This window comes from Poecilia mexicana, unplaced genomic scaffold, assembly GCF_051168715.1.
Source record: "Poecilia mexicana isolate PSO_F unplaced genomic scaffold, ASM5116871v1 scaffold_2, whole genome shotgun sequence".
NCBI lineage: Eukaryota > Metazoa > Chordata > Actinopteri > Cyprinodontiformes > Poeciliidae > Poecilia > Poecilia mexicana.
The window spans coordinates 18,380,822-18,404,768 of record NW_028263371.1 but is presented as its reverse complement, the minus strand read 5'-3'; the positions used below and the strand labels follow the sequence as shown (position 1 = coordinate 18,404,768).

Genomic DNA, 23,947 nt, shown 5'->3' with positions numbered 1-23,947 from the left:
CTGCAAATGAAACACTTTTTTGCATCGCATGGTCAACAGCTGGAGGTTACTGGCAAAAACGACAAAGATGACAGGAAGTGGTAGGAGGACTTAGCGACTTAGCAGGTGAACAAACCTGCATTTATGTGTGATTTTAACTGAATTTGTTTTTTGATGGAAACAGCAATCGCAAAATTAATTTTTTTGCATGAGCAGAATATTGACAAAGTTTTGCTTGTAATGGAAATGCAGCTACTGAGTGCTGCTGGGAGCCATAATCTGGAAGAGTCAACATCGTTTCTACCAAAACCAGCAGCAGCCTGGGGCATGTTGTAAGCTGACTGAGAAAGGAGTCACAAAAAGAATGAAGAACTGTCCAAGAACCAAGGAGCAGTCTAAGAGAGCTTAAGAAAGACACAGCAGATGCTGTTCTTCCTCTGAAATGCAGTCAGCTGCTATGAACGCCAAGCACACTCACTGAACGTCCCTGGATGTTTCTCCAAAGCCCAACTGGACTGGTCAGAATGAGGAAAACTCTTCTGAACTCTGGAAAAGCTTCTGCAGTGATACGACACTTGGCTCAACAGAAATATGTTGTTGGAAACGCTGATTTGAACCCTGGCAAACGTCTCTGGATGCAGTTTGATCTTGTCGTGAAAACTTCAGTAAAAACTTTGTGAGACGGATGATTTGATCTGTGTGGACGCACACAATTAGTTGAATCGTCTGTTGGTTTCTGCTTCCTCTGGGGCATGTTTGATCCCTTAATTGGAGGAAAAGAGCCTGCTGCCAGGTGACAGTTGCTTAGCAACCATTTTATGCCGTCTTAGAGATGCTTTACTGGGGCCTCGGGGACATTTATGCAGGTGACAAACAAGGTGCTTATGAAGTTATCGCAGCACAGCTCTGCTCTTTTAGCCCCACTAGCTGCACAGGCCAGAGGAAGTGACTGGTTACGGTCTTGGTGGGTAGGTTCTAGGTTTTCTTAATCAAACATTTTTCCTTCTTTTGTCTTCATTACTCTTGGCTGTATTTAAGGTGTTGTCTCTGCTTTGTCAGTCAGTTTTCAGAGCTATACCTAACATCAAGTTCTGAAGTTCTGCTGTTCTTTAGCAAACAACATGCTGGACTGATCATTTAAGCTTTACATGCTGTAAGGGGTTTTTAGAGCCCCAGCTTTGGCGCGGTGGCACCTTTCATTCCTTGAGATGTGTCCAAACTGTTCACATGAGGTTCTCCTAAAAGCCTATCTGCTTTTAACATTTACATGCAGTAGAGAGTAACTCTGTCGATGTCTTCATTTAGTATAAATCTTAGGCTGCAGTTGGCTAAAGCGAAGGGGCGCAGTTGGCGGACGTCTACCAAATCACAACAGAACCTGAATTATTTACAAAGGAAATGGAATTAGGAGGCAATGCACCTTCAATGAAACACACTGTGAGAACAGCACATGTAAAGACTTATGCTGAAAAATATTTTTAAAAAATAAAAAACTTTGAAGGTCTTTGCTCACCTCTTTTCTAGGTTCCCCACCTCTTTGTAACCCCAGATCAGGCCCGGGGTTACAGTTCAACTCTTAAGCCCAAGATACAGATGCATCTCAACAAAATTAGATCATCATCAAGAAGTTCATGTGCTTCACCAATTCAGCAAAGTGAAACTCTTATAAGAGTTCACAGCATGCCCTTTGGTAGGTTGCACTTCGTGAGTCGTCGCAGAAAGTGACGTCTCTGCTGGGCTTCCAGGCCGTTTCTGTGTGAGGACCAGCTCAGCTTCAGAGCAAGGTTGATTCCTGTGAACCACAAGCGATCCACAGTGGACACCGTGTTGCTGAGAGTAGTGAGGAGACTCCAGGGTGGGGGGGTCGTTCTCCTGAAGTCCGACATCACGTCTGCAGTCTTGGGCAGGTTAATCCCCAAGAGGTTCTGACCACACAAGTGGACCAGCCAATCCACATGCTGTCTTGGTGCAGACTTGATGTTGTCATGGATCAGACCAATGACCAGTGGTGGACACCACTAGCTAAAAAGTTAGTTGCACTAAAACTGAATCACTATATCAGTATGATATTTAAGGCCGACTTTAAACCATGTTCATACCAACCACATGAGAAAACATGTTTCTACTTAGTATGTCGTCCTCAACAGAACCAGATTAGTGATGGATGCCTACCTGTACGGTTTGTGGAATTCCTGAAGTTACTGGCAATGACAACTGAGTAAACAGGAGGTTGACACGCACGCACGCACGCACGCACACACACACACACACACACACACACACACACACAGGTCTGCAAAGTTGCAGTCTTCTGTGTAGAGAGAGATGAGTTGGGAGAGAACACACCACTGGGGGGCGCTGGTTTGGATGGTTCTGGTGCCTGACCATTACCATTTCTGTTAAATGAGAAATGCAATTAAAATCATACGCGAATAAGCTTGTTCACGCGGTAAATCATTAGAAAACATACGACACTGTGATCCTCCAACTAGTTCCTGTTGTCGTCTTCTTTGTGGTTTGTGTCAGTGGCAACATCCTGTTGTTGATCATGTGACTTGTATAATGCAAATAAAATGTTTGCATTGCAGTTTTGCAAAATAAACCAATTTCCATATGGACAACAAAGCACCTCATCCTAGAGCCAAAGTTTTTTTGTTTTTTTTTTTTATCAAAAAAAAAACTATTTTTTATATATTTTTTTTAAATTAGCAGGCTTCCAGATGAATTTATTTTCAAAATGTCAAATTGTGCAATTATATGATCGATGGAAAGGCAGCTTTAGCACCACCAACTAAGAACTCAGGGAAGTAATCGTGAAAATGAGAAATTAACAAGAAATACCTTTTGATATTTATTAGTTATTGAACTTTAGAGGAAGTGACTGAGCGGTGGCAAACAGCAGAACAAACACCAAAACACGATGCGGAGTCGAGAGCGAGGCACTGCGGCTGGGTGGGACTGACGCTCATTTAGGTCTGTGTGTAACTCTAACCTTGTGTGGATTCGAGAAAAACTTTGTTTATGGAGAATCAGGATTGTTTAATATGACAAGTATTTCCTGTGTAGCCACGTTCTGACACAAAGGAGCTTATGTCATTGTGTGTGAGCATGTTTTGTTTCTACCCAAACCTGATCCAAGGAGCCGGGAGAAGCCGTGCAGTTTGATTTGGGTTTATTCTGACTCAGCCTCACAATCATCTTCCCACTAATCTGCTGCTTAAGCAGTCACAGTGATGTAGGCTCACACAAACAAACAACATATTTGTGTCCCAATTTTTTTATTTTTTATTTTAAATGATCTCAAAATAATGAGAACATGTGAAACAGGGACCAGAGCATTGCTGGATTGGGTCTGTTCAGAGGACAGTTTGACGTGAGGAAGTGCTGACTTGTGGGTTTAATGTAAAGGTTTTCTGCGCGAGGCTGCATGCCCACTTTGACTGTGCCGAACTTGGCGACAGATTGCTGACCCTCCAGGAGCCGCTGTGACAGATGGCTGAGAGTCTGTGTGCACACGGCACCTGAGCAAACCTGACTCTGACTCACATCGCTGATGGCGCCGTTACTAAGACCTCAAATCTGCTTCGCAAACCATACAAGGCCTGTGTTTCCTGCCGTCCCATCCCAGACCTTGCTGCTCGGGCTTTTGGTTGCCACAGCGACGGGAGGCTGGCAAGGCCGAATCTGAAAGCTTCCACAGTCATCTGTCCTTTATCTCGCTGACTTAATTGTGGATGACACAGTGTGGAGCATGTGGCCGGCTCAGCTGAACCACTCAGAGCTGTAAATCAGAAGGTGAAGTATTTTATTTCAACCTATGAATGCATCTTTCCAGAAAAAAAAAAAATCATTTTTTGGATCCTCCATATGTGACTTTCAAGTTTGTTACTACTTAGGAAAAAGCTTCAAGCTTCTCTAAACTTGCTTATGTCATCAATCATGGAGTTCATCTACTGTATTGGCAACCAGCACTGACTTTTCTAACTGGGGTTGCTTAGAGAGGTTATGAGTAGACAGGATCCAACCTTGTACACATCCTCCGTTAACAAGAACAGGTTCTTTGTTGGTGTAAGATGTGTTATCATAGTTAAAGTTGAAGGAATACACCCAGTCCATCAAACCAGATGATACTTACCGGGAATATGTGAACAAATTTAGAATTTAAAACATTTTGTTTGCTTGAAGAGGCAGTGTTATGTATTCACCAGGCACATAGTCATATATTAGCACAATCATGTAACTATGCTCCCTTCAGTGTTATAAAAATGCTGTCAAATGTGACTTAAAAGAAATTTTACTTCATAATTTAAACTCCTGCTCTTTCTGAAACTCCACCTTCAGGAAGTCATTACAACATGGCTCCTCTGTTAACCCTTTAACAACGTTTTTACCAGCATTACTCTGAGAAGTAGTTCAGAAAATGTGCAGTTCCACCAGGTGTTTGCTAGTTGCTTCTGGCTAGTCTGAAGGATCTGAATGGGGAAGGCTGCTCTGGGAAACAGAAGCTTGAAAGCTTGGAAACTGCAATTAAAACACCACTTCATGTTTTTACCTCAAATAAGACTTTCAAATATGCAACAGCATGTCAAGCTTATTTCACTCAAGTTCACATTCTTATAGTAACAACTAAGCTTTCTTTGATGGACAGCTGACAACTTACTGGACTACACTTCACAAAGACAGACCTCACTTTGTAGAGAAATTTTGGCACATTTCAATACCGCATCACCCCATGTTGAACAATAGACCCTGATTCAATACCATTCAAAAGTTCAATTCACAACTCGCATCACAACCTAGGTCAAGTTTTTTAACACCAAAAATATTTCTAAGCATCCAAATTCGTTTTTCTTGTAAGTGCAGGAAAAGTGCAGAAACCATATTTCAGCCAGCTGACCTGCAGCCGGTGGGAAGGGGCCATGATGCTCTACACTACATAGAGCAAAAAGGCTTTACATAATAAAACTGGTGGATTATGATTTTTTTAAAGGGGACCTATTATGCACAATTCACATCTTGCATGTTTTTGTACTTCCACTTGAGTTTCTAAACAGCGTAAGTGGTTAAAAAAATCCCCACTCAGCCTCATTTTGGAAATAAGTTAATGTTTTTTTTTTGGTACTGCTGTCACCTAGCAACCCGAGCTCCAGCACATTTGGTCAGCTGGTTTTACCACTGTATGGGCTGTACAGTGGCTGCAGGAAAAGATAAGAGTCTTGCCCTTGACTTACCATCAACAAACAACTTTCTGCAGTGTTGTTGGTGGTGCAGGAGGCTCCTCTTCTGCTTTTCAAACCTGTGCCATTGAATGATTGCAGACTAAAATGTCATTTTCTAGGAACTACTGGACTACAAAACATGTTCAGTAATAAACATGTTTTGTAGCCAATAGACCTGTTTAGGTTTTCCCCTAATTAGTTCCACTCAACACACTTGTATCACTTCCTAAACACTTTGACTTCACCTTTGGCCTGGAAACTATCTGAGAGGAGGAATCAGGGAGAAGGAAATGACACCATGTCAGCAGCTATGATAGATGGCACCTCATGTTTCAGAGAGGAAGCTGACCCCAGGCTGTCAGTGTGTTTATATATGCCTGTATGTCTCTGCTCCTTGCTGGATGTGTGATGCGCTATGCTGTGGGATCATTCCCAGTATTAATGACCAGTCTCTGCAGCCTTCCCTGACTTTGGCATGTTTGACTGGAGAACAGATATAAGGATGTTAGGTAGTCTGTTATTAACAGCAGTTTATGGAGTTTAGTACACATAAAAAGTCAGTGTTCCATATTCCAAACTGCAGAAACTGTACAGAGAGGTGTGCGTGTGTGTGCGTGTGTGTTTTTATGTGGTCCTGGCACCGACTGAAGGTCAGGGGAAGTATCAGTGACAGGAAGCCAGCTACTGCCAGGTTCAGGCCAGGTTACTGCCGTAATGAATGACCGTGCTGAGTGACACCTGGCTGGTTCTAAAGACATGAGGAGCAGCGTGCACATGCTTTGATGCACAACCTCACACACACATTAACACACAGCGAGAGAGGTGTTAAAAAGCAGAGAAAGCTGGCTGCAGCTCCTAAATATATTCCTATCAGGTAACTCTATATTATCAGGGACAGAGAGTGACCCCAATCTGTTTTTTTTCCCCCAGTCTTGGATGTTTGCCTCAGTTTTGGTCTTGTGTTAGTCTGGTTTCACAAACTGGGTCAAGGCTGGTGCAACACTATAGTTTTTGTCAAAATTGCAAAAACTTTACTCCCTTAACAATCCAAGACCAAGGCCTAGCTCAAGACCAAGACTGGTCCTCCATCCATGGTACATAGTGACATGCTCTTTTGCTGTTTATTAGCATTGATCTGGTTGCTTCATACTAGGATACAGTAGATTGCCAAAAGTATTTCCTCACCCATCCAAATGATTGGAATCAGGTGTTCCAGTCACTTCCATGGCCACAGGTGTATAAGATGAAGCACTTACACATGCAGACTGTTTGTACAAACGTTTGTGAAAAATGGGTCACTCTCAGGAGCTCGGTGAATTCCAGCGTGGAACTGTGATAGGATGCCACCTGTGCAACAAATCCGTAAAATTTCCTCGCTCCTGAATATTACATTGTCAACTGTCAGCTGTGTTATGAGAAAATGGAAGTGTTTGGGAACGACAGCAAATCATCCACAGAGTGGTAGGCCATTTAAACTGACAGAGCGAGGTCAGAAGATGCTAAAGCGCATAGTAAGAAGAGATTACCAACTTTCTGCAGGAGGTCACTATAGATCTCCAGACTTCATGTGATTAGCCCAGGAACAGTGTACAGAGGGTTTCATGAAATGGGTTTCCATGGTGACCAGCTGCATCCCAGCCATACATCACCAAATGCAAGACAAAGCATCGGATGCATTTGTTGTAAAGCACGCTGCCACTGGATTCTAGAGCAGTGGAGGCGCGTTCTCTGAAGTTACGAATTGCGCTTCTCCATCTGGCAATCTGATGGACGAGTCTGGGTTTGGCAGTTGCCAGGACAACTGTACTTGTCTGACTGCATTGTGCTTAGTGCCAAGTTTGGTGGAGGGTGGATTATGGTGTGGGGTTGTTTTTCAGGAGCTGGGCTTGGCCCCTTAGTTCCAGTGAACTTTGTGTGAACAGTTTGGAGCTGGCCCCTTCCTCTTCCAACATGACTGTGCATCAGAGCACAACTCAAAGTCCATAAAGACATGGATGACAGAGTCTGGAGTGGATGAACGTGACTGGCCTGCACAGAGTCCTGACCTCAACCCAATAGAACACCTTTGGGATGAATTAGAGGGGAGACTGATAGCTGGGCCTTCTCGTCCAACATCAGTATGTGACCTCTGGAAGAATGGTCAAAAATCCTCATAACCAGCCTTCAACTCTTCTGGGACAGCCTTCCCAGAAGAGCTGAAGCTTTTCTAGCTGCCAATGGTGGACCAACGTCATATTCAACCTTATGGATTAGGAATAGGATGTCATTTCAACTCATATGCGAATCAAGGCGAGAGAGTCAATAGTTTGGCAATATAGTGTATCTTTTGAATCCCTACTTTGGGAGTTTCACTAAGCTAGTGTGCATTTCCAGCCATCCGGCCTGCCCACTTATCTGGGGTTGGGGTAACAGTCTAAGAAAAGAGGCCCAGTCTTCCCTCTCCCGAGCCACTTTTCCCAGCTCCTCCGGGAGAATCCCAAGGCGTTCCCAGGCCAGCCGAGAAACATAGTCCCTCCAGTGTGTCCTGGATCTTCCCCGGGTCCTCCTCTAGGTGGGACATACCCAGAACACCTCACCAGGGAGGCGTCAGGAGGCATCCTGACCAGATTCCCAAGCCACCTCAACTGGCTCCTCTCGACATGAAGGAGCAGTGGTTCTACTTTGTGTCCCTCCCAGATCACCGAGTTTCTCACCCTATCTCTAAGGGACAGCCCAGACACCCTACGAAGAATACTCACTTTGGCCGCTTGTGTCTGCAGCCTTGTTTTTTCGGTCATGACCCAAAGTCATGACCATAGATGTGGGTAGGAACGTAGATCAACCGGCAAATCGATAGCTTTGCTTTTTGACTCAGCTTTCTCACCACATCAGACTGTTATTCTCTGTCTTAACTTTGTTTGCTGTATTGTTTTTATCCCTGCTTATTTTTATTAGCAGGGGAATCTGTACTGACACCCTGGCACCCTGCCTGCCTCTGCCGGTGTTTCACTTCTCTGCAACAAGAGGAATCAGAGTTGGCACAAGGCAGGTGGACGGGTGTGATGACACACATCTGTTTGTTCACGCTCACATTGGCGCTCTGCCTTGCTCTGATGCAAAGTGCTGAGATCTCACAGACATCGGATCTTAAAATAGAGCGTCATCTTCAGTTTAACTTGGACCAAATTTGATACTGGGTCCTGTGGCGAGAGTAGACATCACTGCAGGCTAACTTTAGGCACAGCTATCCATCTTAACACCTCACTATTCTCAGATCTCTTGCTTAGTTACTCAAGATTTCAGACACATCCAAACACCCTTTGATTAAAGGGATAGTGCTCACAAGCAGCAGAAGAAGGTTTTCTTTATATTTGGTCTGAAGAGATGGACGTATATGTGACGTTTAGGCAGAACCAGATGTTCTTGTTCATTGAGGGACATGAAGCAGTGACTCTGTGTGTTGCGGTGAAGTGGTCCCGCTCCATCACATGAGCCACATCCTGGAGTTACATCTGCATCAGCCTCATGATGTTGTCTGATATCCAGTGGATTTATAACTTATATTGAGTCCAGTGGTTGCTTATCAGTGAAAGGCAAATTACATCCTCAGGCCTGGGTGCAGCAAAAGCAGCTCTGGTCCAGCTCAGGGCCAATTAAGCCTGCTGGGTTCAGCTCACCCCATCCACTGTGAGCATGTCTGTGTCTCTGTTGCTTGACTTAGAAGATCACAGTGGATTCGGTTCTCTTCGCAATGAGTAAAGGTATCCTAGGACAACTGCTGAGTGACAACTCTTGTACTTTTTTTATGATTTTTTTTTTTTGGTTCATGCATTTTATTGCACCACTAGGAAATAACTCTTACGATGTATTCACACCCTCCCTGTTTAGTTCACTTTAATCAAACCCTAGTTTGTTTGTCTGGAAGGCCCGGTTTGTTTGTGGAGGTGTGAATGCACAATCTAGTTCTGATGCGGACCAATAGAGCAAACTATGGTTTTCCTACAACCCAAGGTCTGGGTTTGGTTAACATGAAGTCTGGTGAGGTTAGAAGGAATATGTGAACGCCAAGCGGACCGGAGACCGCTCCAAAAGTGGGAAGGGGACTATAGAGAAGTGCATTTTGGGTAAATACAACCAAAACAAACGCAAGAGTCTAAATATAGAGGTACAAATGGCTTGTTACCAAAGATAAATAGAAATCCTACAACCACTAAAATCTGACGCTACCCTGTAGTCGTTTATATTTTGTGAAGAAGGAAGTTGCACTCTTCTTTGGAGGTTTTCATGCCCTTTCCTTCAGTAGTTCTTGGTGCAGTGCCCCCACTGGTCAGGGGGGAACAGGTTTTTTAAAGGGCTTGGTTTGTTTGACACGGTGCAGTGTGAAAAATGAACTGCTAAAAATGTGACAAATGTTGCTGTTTTAGTCACTACTCAAACCAAGTGTACCGGACTATCAGGTGTGATAATCCAGTCAGATGTGAGTTTTCACACTCCCTAATTGATCTATGATCATTTAGGTTAGTTTTCACACCTGATAGTCTGTGTCATGTGGTAGATATCAGCCGACTGGTGAGAGAAAAAGTAGATCTTGGTCTCAAAAAGTTTGGGCACTCCTGATCCAACTATTGGACGTCATTAAGGCCTTTGAAGAACCAAGGCTGTATCAAAGGATAATGTTAATTGTTGAAGTAGTAGGAGACTGGAGGTGTTTTCTCTTTGTGAGGTCAGTCTGAGGCTGCTCTGGTGACTCATCAGGCTCACATTCACCCCGGCCCCAGAGGTCAGAGGTTAGATCCTATTTGAGCTGCATTCAGACCAACCTCTGACCTTTAGCTGCTGCTTCTAAAACTCTGTCATTGTCCACGTCTTAAACCCGTTAGGAGGAGTTCACCAGACCAATCATCTTCGATCAACTTTACAACAAAAATGCCACAATTTTTAGGGGTTTATTTATCTTTATGGTGAATAAAATCTCGATGGCTTCAAGAGGTTTTTCTGCTCAGCCTTGTTCCAAACATTTACTTATAAAACTGCCAGGAATTTTTCCAACTGGTTTATTTGTTATTTATTTGTGAACCACTAAGTGAAAATAACCAGAAACAGTTCTTAGTTTAAGTTCATGTTGATTAGATTAATTTGGTGCCTTTAATGATTTTTAAAATTTTCCGTAGCTGTGCCATTATACGACATATACGACGTTGATGTGAGTTTTCACATCAACATCAGAAGTGATGCTGCGGGATATTTCTCCACTCTTCTCGGGAGAATTGATAGAATTTATTTGTATTGTTTGGCAATGTCAAAACAATAAAATATTTTTCCAGCAAGCATTGTGTGCAGCACTCAAGACTTCTTGACTGAAAGTCTCTTAGTCCTATGTGTCCTGGATGATGGTTCAGTGTTTGTGTTTCTGTAGTTTAGTCCAGAATCATTTGATATTTGGGCCTTGACTTTTAATTTACTACTCCTACATAGCAACAATAGCAACTTTGAATTTGTCAGGGTTTATATGAGTTCCACAATCTAAGGTTATTGTGGAGTCTCATCAGGTTTTTCCCTTTTCAACTGCTGCAGAGTTTCTCCAAAATCTCAGCACAGTATGCAGCAGACACCAGGAATTCACTGAGGTTAAAGATCACAATCACCCATGAATAGCTTAAATCTACAAATACTTAAAACCCCTTCTAAAAAAAAAAAAGCTTAGAGCTGCCTACTTCATTAGTTTATACACCAAATATACCTTAATATACATTAATACACACAGTGGAAATGGTCTTAGCACGACCATAGAAGCTAACATCTTCTGTACCACTGCTCTTGATGGAACTACTAATTAATGGCAGGGATAATGAATGGGGCTCCTGGATTGGCTGCTTTGTGGCCATGCTGTTTGAGACGCCATCGGCACCAATAGCGTGTCGAGTTGCTGATGTTGTCTCCTCTGTTCTTCACACAGGATGCCTCCATCGCCCACCGCTTTCATATGATGAGAGAAAAACACCCTGAGAAGTTCAACAGCAGGTTAGTGGAGTCGATCTGGAGCATTGATGCAGGAGTCCAAACTGCTTTTCATTTAGTTTGGAGCACTGTGGAATGACGAGTTTCTGTCACTTTAACAGAAACTCGTCACTTCCTTTGTGTTGTCCAGGGTAAGGATGGCGTTTCTCAACTAAATATGAAATCAGGTTTCTGGTCTGGAAGTCTTGGGATGCAGAGTGAAATAAAGATGGACTGTAGCACAAATGACACAAGTTGGAGATTTGAGTCATCCTGATAGCACAGAAGTAGCTTTAAATGGCCATCAGTGAGAGCAAGTACATGGCAGTCTAATTAAAAGTTATATAATGTTCCAGGCTGCCTGAGGAAGGTCAGGACTGAGAGTCATAGTGATCCATATAGAGGATGTAAAGAAATATCTGAGGAAGGACGAGCTGCAGAACATACAGTCACCCTGCAACAATCTGTCACAGCAGCGGCTTCATCTGGCGGCTAAAGTCACACATTTATTGCTCTGGTGTTTCAGACTAAACTTAAAAGATATGAAACAAAATGCTGTCATTTCAGACTTCTTGTTAACTCATATTGGTTCCATTGAGGACCAATGACAAATGCTAGATTTCTATATTTGTTCTAAATATTTGATCACTCTTACATATTTCTATATGTAATTGTATTAATCAGGTGGTGTCAATTTAAACTAGCCCAGACGGGGTTTTTTTTATCCTATTTTTGTTTTCAGTTTTATATTACAGAAACATTTATCTTTGCATAAAGAAACGTTCTGTTCCTATTGGTCCACAAATAATTTTATTTTGGAAATATTTAAAGGAAGTCTAATGTAAGTAATCCCCTTACACTCCAACTGCTCACAGCGAGCATGAGTGCATAACTTCACTTCCTATTTTACATTTAAATAAGCAGGAAATCATATAATGGCTTGTGAAAGACACAGCAGGCCAGAACGCAGTGCGTGAAATAAGATATTGCTTGTGTTGATCATTCAACCCACTAATGTACAAAAAGAATATATTGTTTTTAGCCGTTTCCAGTAGTTTTTGTTTTCAAACATGTTTCCTCAGTTTTACTCCGCTAGCTTTCGTTAACTATAATAACCCTGGACAAATCACCTGTCCATCGCTAGGCAACATACAGACAAACAATCCTGCACCCACCACCGTACAAGGGCCAATTAGGGAACCTGTTAACCTTGCAGTCATGTTTCTGGACTGTGGGAGGCGCTAGAGTACCCAGAGAGAACCCACGCTTGCACAGGGAGAACAACATGCAAGCTTACATGTAGAAAGACCCAGGTTGGGATTTGAACCCAGGACCTTCCTGCTGCAGGGCAGCAGTACAATCCACATAGAAAGAACACAGATAGATTAATGTTAGAACAAGCTCAGTTCAGTGAGCACCAGCTCAGCAGTTTTGGGGCAGAAAGCTGTGGATTCGACCGTTTCTCCAGATGTGCTTCTGCTGACAGCAGCAGTTTACTCCAGTTCATCACCTTAACTCACTGGTTCCCAACCATCCCAGCTTCAGACCCACAGGATAGAAAGTAAGACAGTCATAACTCTGACTCTTGGAGAAACACTCAAGGATTTTTGCAGTCAGTAAAGAATCAGTGCGATGACAACACAGCCAGCATCAACAGCCAATAGACTGACCAACATGTTGCTTTAGCTTAGTTTCCAGAGCGGATTTAAAAAAAAAAAAAAAAAAAAACTTTTACAGCATTTCTAAAATACAGAAGCTTTCGTCTTTGTTGCTATGTAGCTTAATTTCTAAGGAAACCCCAAGACCCTAGACTTCCATATTCATGACCCCCCCAAGTGGGGCCTTGACCCCTGCTTTGGTAACTTCAGCTTTAACTGACCGCAGTTACAAAGCGCAGTCATTTTCCAACAGCAGAGTGAAATATCAGAGCTTGTTTTGAATGCCGGTGAGTCCCATAGGAGCCCGTTGTGTCCCATGTTGACATGCAAACAACATGGAACACAACGCATGCTGCTGTTAATTAGTCTGTGGAAATTAAAGGAGAAGAATGAGACAAGAGAATGAAGAAGAAAAGGAAAGATCCGTAGTTTCTTCTTTAACTCAGGGATGAAAGCATGATGTGTTCTCTGCTTGGATCCACTAAACGGTTTAAAGATGTGATAAGGAGAACCTGTCTTACTTAATACATGTAAGCCCACAGATTTAAGATGATAAGCTACAGAGCTCTTTCATTAATGAAACTGCTGCTAATGTTTACTAAACACACATTATTGACAGCGAGTTTCAGAAAACGGCACCAACCTCCTTCCGTACAGTGTTCTGTACAGTAAGCCAACACTGGCCCATTGTTCTGCCAATAGAACAGAGAGCTGACGGACAACTGTGACTGTTTTATTAAGACCCGACTGATGTTTTGGCTGGGAACGTTTCCCTCTGCTTTGACAGCGGTGTGAACTGAAACGAGTCAGTGTTCAGAAGGAGCAGCTCGTCCTCTGCGGGCGCACATGACAAATCACCTCTGACCCCTGAGAGAGGCCCACAGCTTCATGTAGCACTTAGCTTTATTGTCCTGGCCGTCACTCAGCGCTCCACGCTACCAGCATGTGGGCTCCTCACAGGCACTCTGCTGCTCTGCTTCTCACCCCCCTCCAGCGTCACCCCTTCCTCACCCCCGGGCCTGTTGGGACAGAAGGAGTGTGACTCCTCACACCCAGCCTGTGCAGAGAGCCACCGCACACTAATGACATGTCACATGGAGTCCAGGCTCTGTTTTATACAGCTTCTCATTTGTCTGACTGCAAGTGAATGCATCGGTTTTAATGGAGGAGGAGAACATAGCTTAATATTAAACTGCAGAAAAGTATTTATTCCCAGTTGTTAATCGAGTTTGATAATGTCTCATCAAGTTTTTATTTTCCATTACAGTCGTCTAATGCTCCCATCAAACTTTGGCGTATCTGTCTTGCGTTTCAGTGTCCTAGAAAAGCTTTGGTTGATAACGTCACCAAACACATCTGACACTAGCTGCATTTCCATTATGAATGTGTGCAAATCTGTGTGTTGTGCTAATGTGAGAAAAAAAAAAAAAAAAATCGCAATATCACATTTGCGATGTTTCCATTAAGTAAAAATGGAAGTACAATCCTACGAGTATAAACCTGTTAACGCAATACGTCATTCAAAATCATGGCAGCTTCGGTCGTCTTCTTCTAGCTGTTGATCACCTCATCTTAACGCAAAAAGCGTTTTGTCAAAAAACGTGTAATTGAATTTGTGTTTATTTTTGTAATTTGAATTTGGACAGTTTTACAGTTAATGAAAATGCAGCTACTGTAAGTCACCCCACATGAACATCAACTTAACCAGTTTTAGCCATTACTTTTGTATGTGTCCATTGATTAACTAAGTAACTAAATTAACAAAATATAGTTATGGACTAAAACCTGAACCTTCACATAAAGACAGCTACAAAGTCGGCCTTCTATCACCTGAGGAACATTTCCAATATTAAAGGATGAATGTCCCTAGAAAAATTCATCCGTGCGTTTCTCTTTAGTCATATTGATTACTGCAAGTGTCTTCACAAGTCTGCCTAAAAAGTCAGTCAACTGTAGATGATCCAGAACGCTGCTGCTGATGTTCTCACTAAAACCAGGAAAAATACATTAAGTTGTTGTTGTTGTATCAACCTTCTGGACCATTCAGGTCTGGTTCTGGTCTGCTCTGCATCCACAGAACCAGAACCAAACATACAGAGGCAACATTTAGTTTTTAAGTTCCTCTAATCTGGAACAAACTTTCAGAAACTGCAAAAATCCTGAAATCCTGAATTCCTCCATATCAAGGCTAAAAACCAGCTTGTTTAGAGCTGCCTTTGATTCGCAATAACTGCAACATAATGGATGCAGTTAACCGTTCCACCCATTCAGTCAGAAAGTCATCACAACATCACTAATCTATTAACAATTTAACATCATTTTTACCAGCATTTCAATGAGAAGTAGCTCCTATAACGAGCTCAGCAGATGTGCAGTTCCACCAGGTGTTTGCTGATGTTCTCACTAAAACCAGGAAAACAAAATATAGTTATGGACCAAAACCTGCTGCTGCTGGCTCTAATTGCTGCTGGCTATTCTGAAGGAGCTCTGTGAGGCGGGAGCTCAGAAGCTTGGAAGCTGCAACTCTCAGGAGATGTGCATTGAAGGTGGGGCGAGGTCCACCCAGGTGCTTTGAAGGTTGCTATGGAGATTAAAGGATTTCTCAAACATGCATAACAAAATTAAGCCAACACTCGAGGTTTAATTTTGAAGGTAACATGATGAATACCATTACAACATGATGTAAAGCTATGTTGATTGAATTTATTTGAGTGGTGTGATGGGAAGTTAAAGTCGAGACGTGTTTTTTTTTTTCTTTTCTGTCCATTAGAGCAACTGGATTTTCTGATTAACCGAATGTGAATTTAATTCCTGATCTTATCTCGTGTCACTTTGTGAAAAGGTTAGAAACTGAATATGAAACTCTGTGATGTTTGAAAGAGAAACAGGAGCGTGCAGACTTCCTCCCTCCCTGCACACGTTTAACCCCGTGCTGACGTAGCGCCCGACACAGACTCCTGCTGACGTCCAACATGGGGCAGAAATGTTAGCAGGCCTGACCCGGCAGAGCGGGTGGAGTGACCCGGCGCAGACCAGGTGCAGGACAAACACAGAGCAATGTGGAGCCGGCGTCTGGGCAGGAGGACAGACGTAATGTGTGTCTCCGTTCCATCAGGCTGTCAGTGTGTCTGCACAGCCAAGGCTCTGAGCGCAGTGTGTGGAAGACCGCCTTCCTGCACAGAAACCTGCCTGAACTCAAATGTGCGTAACATTTTGTCTAATGTTCGAAAAAAACAACTAAACTTTACAATGGCTGTGTTTCCATTAGATAAGAAATGCAATTAAAATCACACATGAATGAGTTTGTTCACATGAGAAGTCATTAAACATGCCTCACCATCATCCATCTATCACTTCCTGCTCTTTGTCGCCAGTGGCAACATGTTGATCATGTGACCTCCAAGCATTCTTGCCTTTGCAACCCAACACTGTTGGAGCAGTTGGACTTGAAAAGCAAACAAGCAGAAATGCAAAACAGCAATATTAAAAAACATAAACAACATAGACATCTCTGCTCTGACAGCAGTCATGGTCAATGGTCACATTTGTGATGTCGGTGCCGCATTATTTGTTGTAAACTCTTATGCGCTGACCTCTGAATCTCTGCTTTCCAATGTCCAAGGGCAAGTAAGGAAAATTCGCAAATCTCCACTTTGGTCAGAGTTTTTATTTTGCAGCATTTTTATTGATATTAACCAGAATTTACACGTGAATGAAAGGCCAAATTTGTCACATGAAGTGGGTTTGGTGATTAGCAAGCGTTGTGGTGGAAGCACAGGGTGAAGTAGAAGAAATGATTTAATGTGGTCAAAAATCCAGAAAAGCACTCGGACACAACAGAGAGGCAGGTGAGCGACAACACAGGTGGTTAAATACAGCTGGAACCAATAACGGTGAACAACACAAGGAGGGAAAATTAACCAAAATACAAACACTCAAATAAGATAATCACAAAATCTATTCAGTTTCATGTCTGACTAAGGCCTAAACTTTACCTGTTGCGTAATATAACAAAACTGAAAATGTTTCCTTCCCAGCAATGATTTCTTGTAAAATGTCCTTCATGGGAAGTTCTAAATAAATAAGACATTCTGTGTCTCTCTGTCTTTGTATCTTCATTGCTTCATACAAGGTCAGCTGCTGGTCTAGGTTGGATATGTTTCTGTTATATATTATTTTTTGTTTGTTTTTGTTTTGTTTGTTTTTTTAGAAGTACATACACAGAAATGGCGAATGATGAGCTGTTTATTTAATGACCGAAAGCGGCGGATTGGCGTGCCGACACTGCTGATGCTGGAAACACACGTGTTGCCATAACAGCCATGTATACTATGGGTGGCTCCACCTTGGAGGAGAGAACACAATCCTCAGAACACGATCACTTTCTACAAGTGTCGCACCAAACGCCTAACGCTTTGGGATTGTGATGTAAACATTTGTTTTGTGTAATATATAACCGCGACATCTTCAGCACAACTGTTCATTTTTCTGCCTCTAATTGCCCTCCTGTCTCTTTCACCTTAATGCCTCCCCAGAAAGCTGTGCTGCTGTCAAATTAGAGGATTAGAAGCATAGTTGAGATCACAATTAGGAACAGTTGTGATTCTCGGCGAGGCAAACTGCCTAACCTCATTAAGCCGCTTCCACTTGAGACCGTCTGTAAAAAATGCAATTAACTCATGTTTTTTCCCCGTCTCCTATGCACAGTGAATGCAACAGGGAGGCTTAAGCCATTCTGCCATCACTCCCATGTTTCTGAGCCAAAACTAATGCAAACCTGGGGCAATAAGGATCTTCAATAATCTTTCAAAAAAACACACCCAGTGAGAGGAATGATGCCTTAATCTCTCATTATGACCTTCCAGTGCAGAGCCCCTGGCTGTGGTTTGCCACTCAGTCCCAGAACACATTTGGTCTGTTAGGTTGCTCTGCAGTAATGCTTTGTTGTTGTGAAAACACTGTTCAGGTGCCTTAGCACAGCTTCATTAATCCCTTATAGGAGCTCTGACCTGATGACCTCTCTACCTTTTGGAACTCCCCCTCCCCCCTTTCGTGGCTGTTGTGAAATCGGGGTCAGTGATCAAGATTAATTCATACGGACATCAGGTTTAAGTTTACAAAAGGAAGCTTTTGCATTACATTGGAAACCAACCAACACTTGGCGTTACACCACAGACGAATGGAGAAACTGAGTCTTGCACGGAATAACAGATGAGTCATTTCAGGCTCATCCAGTTGAACATTTGAGATTAACACTTCTCCTGTGAGTGAACAACACAAACTCAGTACCTTGCAAGATTTAGTAAACATCTATTCTTTTCGCATATTCTACTTTAAACCGAAAACTTAGCTGTGTTTAGTGGTAAAGTGGACAGAAAATGTAACATTTTAACATTTTTTTTACAGATAATCTTTAAAAAGCAGAATTTATGTTTTAAGCTCTCTTGACTTTCTACTTAAAGTGTACGTACATGTTTTAAATTCGTAATTTGTATTTTTGTTCTCACTGAAGAGAATTAAAAATAAAGTCTTGTGACTTCTGTTTGACCTTTGGTAAATGCTAACATTGTTTATGTACCAGGAATCAGTGAGAGGTGATGATATGTCAGCTTTTGAGTCATTTCTCAGCGGGATATTTTCACCGTTACCTGAAATTACTGCCAAAGGATAAGAGGAGGAGAATGAGTACATTCTAGGAAATGGTAATTAGTCTTCATATAGTCACAGTTTTCAGGCAAGTAAGCAAGGAGAATGTTTGACATTACCTTTGAAGCAGTAGTGTCCTGTCAGTTTTTCTTTCCTAATACCAATCACAGCTATTTAAAAACAGACTTTTGTGAACATAAAGTTCAATCTGATGCTTTCTTGTCATTTTTATTACATAACACTGACATGCTCAAATCTCCAGTTTTGTATTTCTGGAGAGCAACGGACGTTTTGTCCACACAATTGCCAAAAAAACTCAACTTTTTGCTACTGCCTACGGGGTTTTGAACACGACTGGTTCGCTGAAGATCTAAACTACCAATAGCATCTGCCCTCTCTCTGTTGATACGACTTGTTGATCACTTGGTTCCTCTGTTTCCTCTGAGTCTGGTAGGAGTCCAGAGCCAGAGGAGCCTCTACTTTGTTTCAGCTCTGTAGAGGGGGGGGTCGACCCTCACTGGGCATTCTGAGCTGTCAGAAAACGTGAGATGACCCAGAACCGTGACGGGCGTCTCTGTGACAGCTGTATACCAAATAACATCAGGGTCACAAAGCTGCACATGCAGGCTGAGTCCGGACGGTGGTTCGTCTCCTAACGTTCTGTGTCTTTCCCTGACCTGCAGAATGAAGAACAAGCTGTGGTACTTTGAGTTTGGCACCACTGAGACCATATCCGCCACCTGCAAGAAGCTCAACGAATGCATAGAGTTGGAGGTGAGTCAGAGTTAATTCAGAGCATGAGCAGAGAAAAAGTGAAGAAAGAGTGTTTTAAATAATCTGGGCTTGGTTCAGAAGGCCTCACAGGGTCTTACGTTGCAGTCCCACCTACAGCTGTGGTTCTGTTCAGGACGGCCAGGCCAGGCTGATGTGATGGTTGGTTCATTCGCCAAAGGGGCGGGTCCTGAGATGAGTCATCTTCCTGACCTCTTCCTTGATGTCCATCACAATTTATTTTCACCTATCAAATTATAAATTGATTAAAATTATATTTTCATTTGCATTTAGCCCTGTCCTGCACAGCAGTCACTACAGTGGACAGCTGTCTAAAAACCATTTTCTTATGAATTTTTATGTTATAAATGCACAAAGACCACTGAAGTGGACACTAGTGAGTCATACAATACACTGCCAACTACTGGCCATCCACTGCAAGTGCAACCAAATTTTTGTTAAATCCAATATCACAGGCAGATAATAAAGCAACTCTTACAGTTAGAAAAAAATATTGTGACATCAAGTAACCCCTAGAAACTACTACTGCTGATGTATTTAGAAAAAAATTACAACTGATCACCTAGAAAGAAATTCTAGAAAAGCTTTCATTTTTTACCCTCCCATCTTTTTTATGCCTTAAGAAAATCTAAAATCCTGACATAAAGGATCACAATTCATGTCTGAAAGGGTTAATTTCCTTCTGGTTTAAACAATATTCAAACATCTGAACAGAGGATCCACATCATGCTGCCACACAGCAGTCAGACAAACACATGGGCGGAGACAAAAACATCCAACTACGACCAAGTAACTTAAATATAAACAGCGAAACGAAACAACTGCAGTTAAAGTTTGAGCGATTCACCTGCCGTGTCCTGAACACAGTCTCACCTCTTCCTCCTGGTCTACATGGAGCCGACTGTTCCTGTTCAGCTGTAGATGAAGTGAACTCACGGCTCAACAGCCTCATTTTTCCTGTCCTTGTTCATCTAAGAAGGCAGGATGCCATTTTGCCAATCTGTCACAGTAATTAGATCAACAATAACAGACAACAGACAAAATAATCATGTCAGCAGCACTGCGTCCTCTCTCATCCGCCTCCGAGGCAGTCTGGGTGTGCTTGTTGTTGCCTCTGACCCAGCTGGCACAGGTAGTCCATACGAACGCCATGCCACTCTATGTGCATGACTTGCCCTCACTTGCTGTATGAAACCTATTTGCTTCTTCCACCATTTCCTAACAAAGAGCTGCCACAGTTAGGCCCTGTTCAGCCTGATGAAGGTCAGAATCTGATAGAGGGCCTCGGTGCGAGGTTCCAATCGCGCAATTAAATAAACGTGGTCTTTTATTTTCTCTCCGAGCTGCCCACAGGGCAGATTTACGCTCAGAGGTCCTTGACATTTAATTATGCAGAATAATTTTCCCCCAGAACAGGAGCGTAGTGCGTCTACATGTGAAATCAGTTCAGGTTGCCAATCAGAGTGCGGCTCAAGCTGCTGGGGCTTGTTTGTGCTCTGTCTGGTATGATCTGACGCACAAGAACTCAGAGTTCCATGCTAGTTCAAGCCTGAACCTTCATACAGACTGGAGCTGAGTTTACACCACAAATGTGTGCAAAACTTTGTCAGGATTCAGCTAATGTTGAATAAACACCATTTCACAATTGCAGTGTTTCCATTAAAAGTGAAAGCTATTAAAATCACACGTGGATAAGTTTTGTTCACTTGATGGCATCCCATCGTCCTCCTACTACTGTGAAGAAAAAAAAAGGGTATCCATTACAGTTTTGCGAAATAAAACAATTTCGATACGGCCAAAAATACCCACCTCATCTTAGCACCAAAACTTATCAAAAACAAGTTGTTTTTTTTCCAAAATTGCTGTTTCCATTAAACACATTTATGTTTAAAATGTCAAAATGTGCAATTATACGGTTTATAAGGGTACAGAAAACACACCACCTTCACTATTTAAAATGAAAAATGATTACCCCTAACTCCAAGTAATGGAGTACATTTACTTGAACCCTAAGTAAGCCTTGTTTTTCAGTAAATTATCTTTCTAGGGTACAACTCTTAGATTGCACAGTTCTGGTGACATGGTTCAGGCACTGATGGACACAATGACAGCAAAAGGTTGAGGACAAGCTCCAGTTTATTGGGGACAGTTTAATCTAGGTCAGACAGGTACGGGTCAGGTCTGTGTGTTCAAGTCAGGCTGGTGGGGCGGTTCCAGTCCTCAGGGTCCGACAGACAGAGGGTCGAAGCCAGAGAATCTGAACCCAGGGGGGGGCAGGTCAGGATGGAGATGCGAAGCAGACAAGGAGGGCAGCCGGTCCAAGGAGAAAACAGACAGAGAGCCACAGACGCCCTGCAGGTGTTACAGTATTGGCTATCACGACAAGCTGACGGCGTGCAGGAGGAAGAGCTGACCTTATATGGCAGCAAGCTGCAGATGAAGGTAATGATGATCAGGTGTGAATGGTCACAGATCAGCAGCAGCAGCTGTGACATCTGGAGCGTTTCTGGCCCAATCTGATTCACATAAAGACCTCAGTGATTTGGGACTTTTTTGTTTCCAGTGGTGGACAGTAATGGAGTACATTTATTTGAATATGATACCTCAGTGCATTTTTGAGTATCTTTACTTGAGCATTTATTTTTTGGAGAATTTATGACTTATCACTCCACTACATTTCCAGGAAGCTTGTTGTTACTCGTTCCTTTTGTGTGAGCGTAGCTTTATTGTCCGCTGTTCCTGTTCTCCTTCACTGAAATGCAATTATCCACATGCTGTGCTCCGCACAAGAAGATGGACCAATCATAGTCACCGCTCACACCTGGGATTTGGAATGACATCATCCTCATTAAGTGTGGCAAGCTTCTTAGCTCGATGTTTGTAGACTTCTATGTTAAGCTTGGTATTAGTTATAGATAGATAGCGTTTCTTAAATCTAACTTGGTGAAAACTGTGGCATCCTGAACCAGTTCGAAAGCCGAAGCTAAAAGGGGCAACGGGTATTTGTTCTTGATGGTTTTTTGATTTAACCCCCGGTAATCAATACAGGGTTGCAGAGAACCGTCTTTCTTACTTACAAAGAAAAAACCTGATCCGAGTGGAAAAGAAGATGGTCGGATGATTCCTGCCGCCAGAGACTCGTTGATGTAATTCTCCACGGTCTCTCTTTCAAGTTTGGAAATATTATAAGGCCGACTATTAGGCAGTGGCGCTCCAGGGAGGAGGTCAATAGCACAGTCATAAGGGCAGTGTGGAGGGAGAGAAAGAGCACTAGATTTGCTAAACACCGGAGCCAAATCATGATAGTCTGGTGGAATGACAGAGAGATCTGAGGGTCTGCCTCCTGACGATTTGCCAGTGACTGACTTGGAGGAATGGCTGAACGGAGGCAGGAGCAATGGCAGGGAATGGACCAAGACTCCACTTGTTTCTTTGACCAGTTGATATGTGGATTGTGGAGTTGAAGCCAATCCAAACCCAGAACTACAGGTGAACTAGCAGCAGGAAAAACAAAAAATATCGTTTCCCTATGATTACCAGAAATCAAAAGGTCTAGGGGTCTGGTCTGGTGCGTTATGTGGGGTAATTGTTTACCATCCAACTCCGAAACTCTCAGGGAGTTAGTTAACGGATCGTTATTAGCTATAATTTAGACAAAGAATCAAAATGTAACTGCTTAGTACATTATGTTGTTTGCTGGCCACCAAATAAATGCATTAGAAGGATTTCCATTGTAGAATTTCTTTAAATCAGTTTTAGACTCTGGAGCTTTTTCTTCATCTATCACAGAATGGAAAAATAAGCCTTCAATTATGAAAACGAATCTGTCGTATTTCTGCCTCCACAGTGTGACGGGATCATCCTGGACCTCAGCAATATATCCTTAGAGGGCATAGCTATTCTGAATATTCCCAGCATGCACGGCGGCTCCAACCTGTGGGGTGAGTCGAAGAAGAGGAGGACCTACAACCGAATGAGCAAGAAGGTTGCGGACAAGACGCCTGGCAGCACCGTCACAGACCCTAAAGAGCTCAAGTTCTGCGTGCAGGGTGAGTCACTGAGGACGAAGTCCAACATGGCGGCTGGAGCTCACTTCACTCTAACTAATAGATTTCAGTTAGTTTGTGTTAAAAAACAACTTCACTCAATTCCATCTGCAAATAACCAACAATTATCACCAGCAAACGCTAAACTATTTATTGGTCGATTGAAACCAGTCAGAACTCAAAACACACCAACGCTAACATTCAGTCACAAAAGCAGAGCTTGACTCTGTGTGAAACCTCTTTTAATTTAATGGAAATATTCCTGCTGTCGGGTTTTGAATAAAAGTTTCTAAGCAATGAAGAAATCATGAGAAAATGCAGACATTTAGTCAGATGTAGAAGCTGGAATGTCAAGGTGATTAAAACAAAGGTGCTGAGCTGTTGCCAGGAAACTAAGATACAGGAACACCCCTCCTCTATAGGCCACATTCATCAGACAGCAGCCTCCTGGAACAGGAAGTGATGAAAGCCGATGTACATGAATCCATAAAGTGACCTCCAACGCTGCGTCTCACGCACGACAACGTCCTCAGTAAACAAACAGGGTCGGTTACATAAGAGGCTGTGTAAACAGAGACGCGTTTTCTGCTCTGCTGTTCAGACCTGACTGTGGAAAATCCAGCAGGAGATC

The 23,947-nt window shown here is 42.7% G+C and overlaps 1 protein-coding gene across 1 annotated transcript in view; it reads left to right on the top strand.

Annotated features, from left to right (window-relative positions):
* The window catches only part of dgkg (diacylglycerol kinase, gamma), a 107,938-nt gene that overhangs the window by 57,856 nt on the left and 26,135 nt on the right, over positions 1–23,947 (top strand). The window contains exons 20-22 of the mRNA XM_088012334.1: positions 11,134–11,198; positions 19,162–19,252; positions 23,118–23,319. Coding sequence (XP_087868460.1) covers positions 11,134–11,198; positions 19,162–19,252; positions 23,118–23,319 — 358 coding nt within the window. The remainder of the gene's footprint in view (positions 1–11,133; positions 11,199–19,161; positions 19,253–23,117; positions 23,320–23,947) is intronic.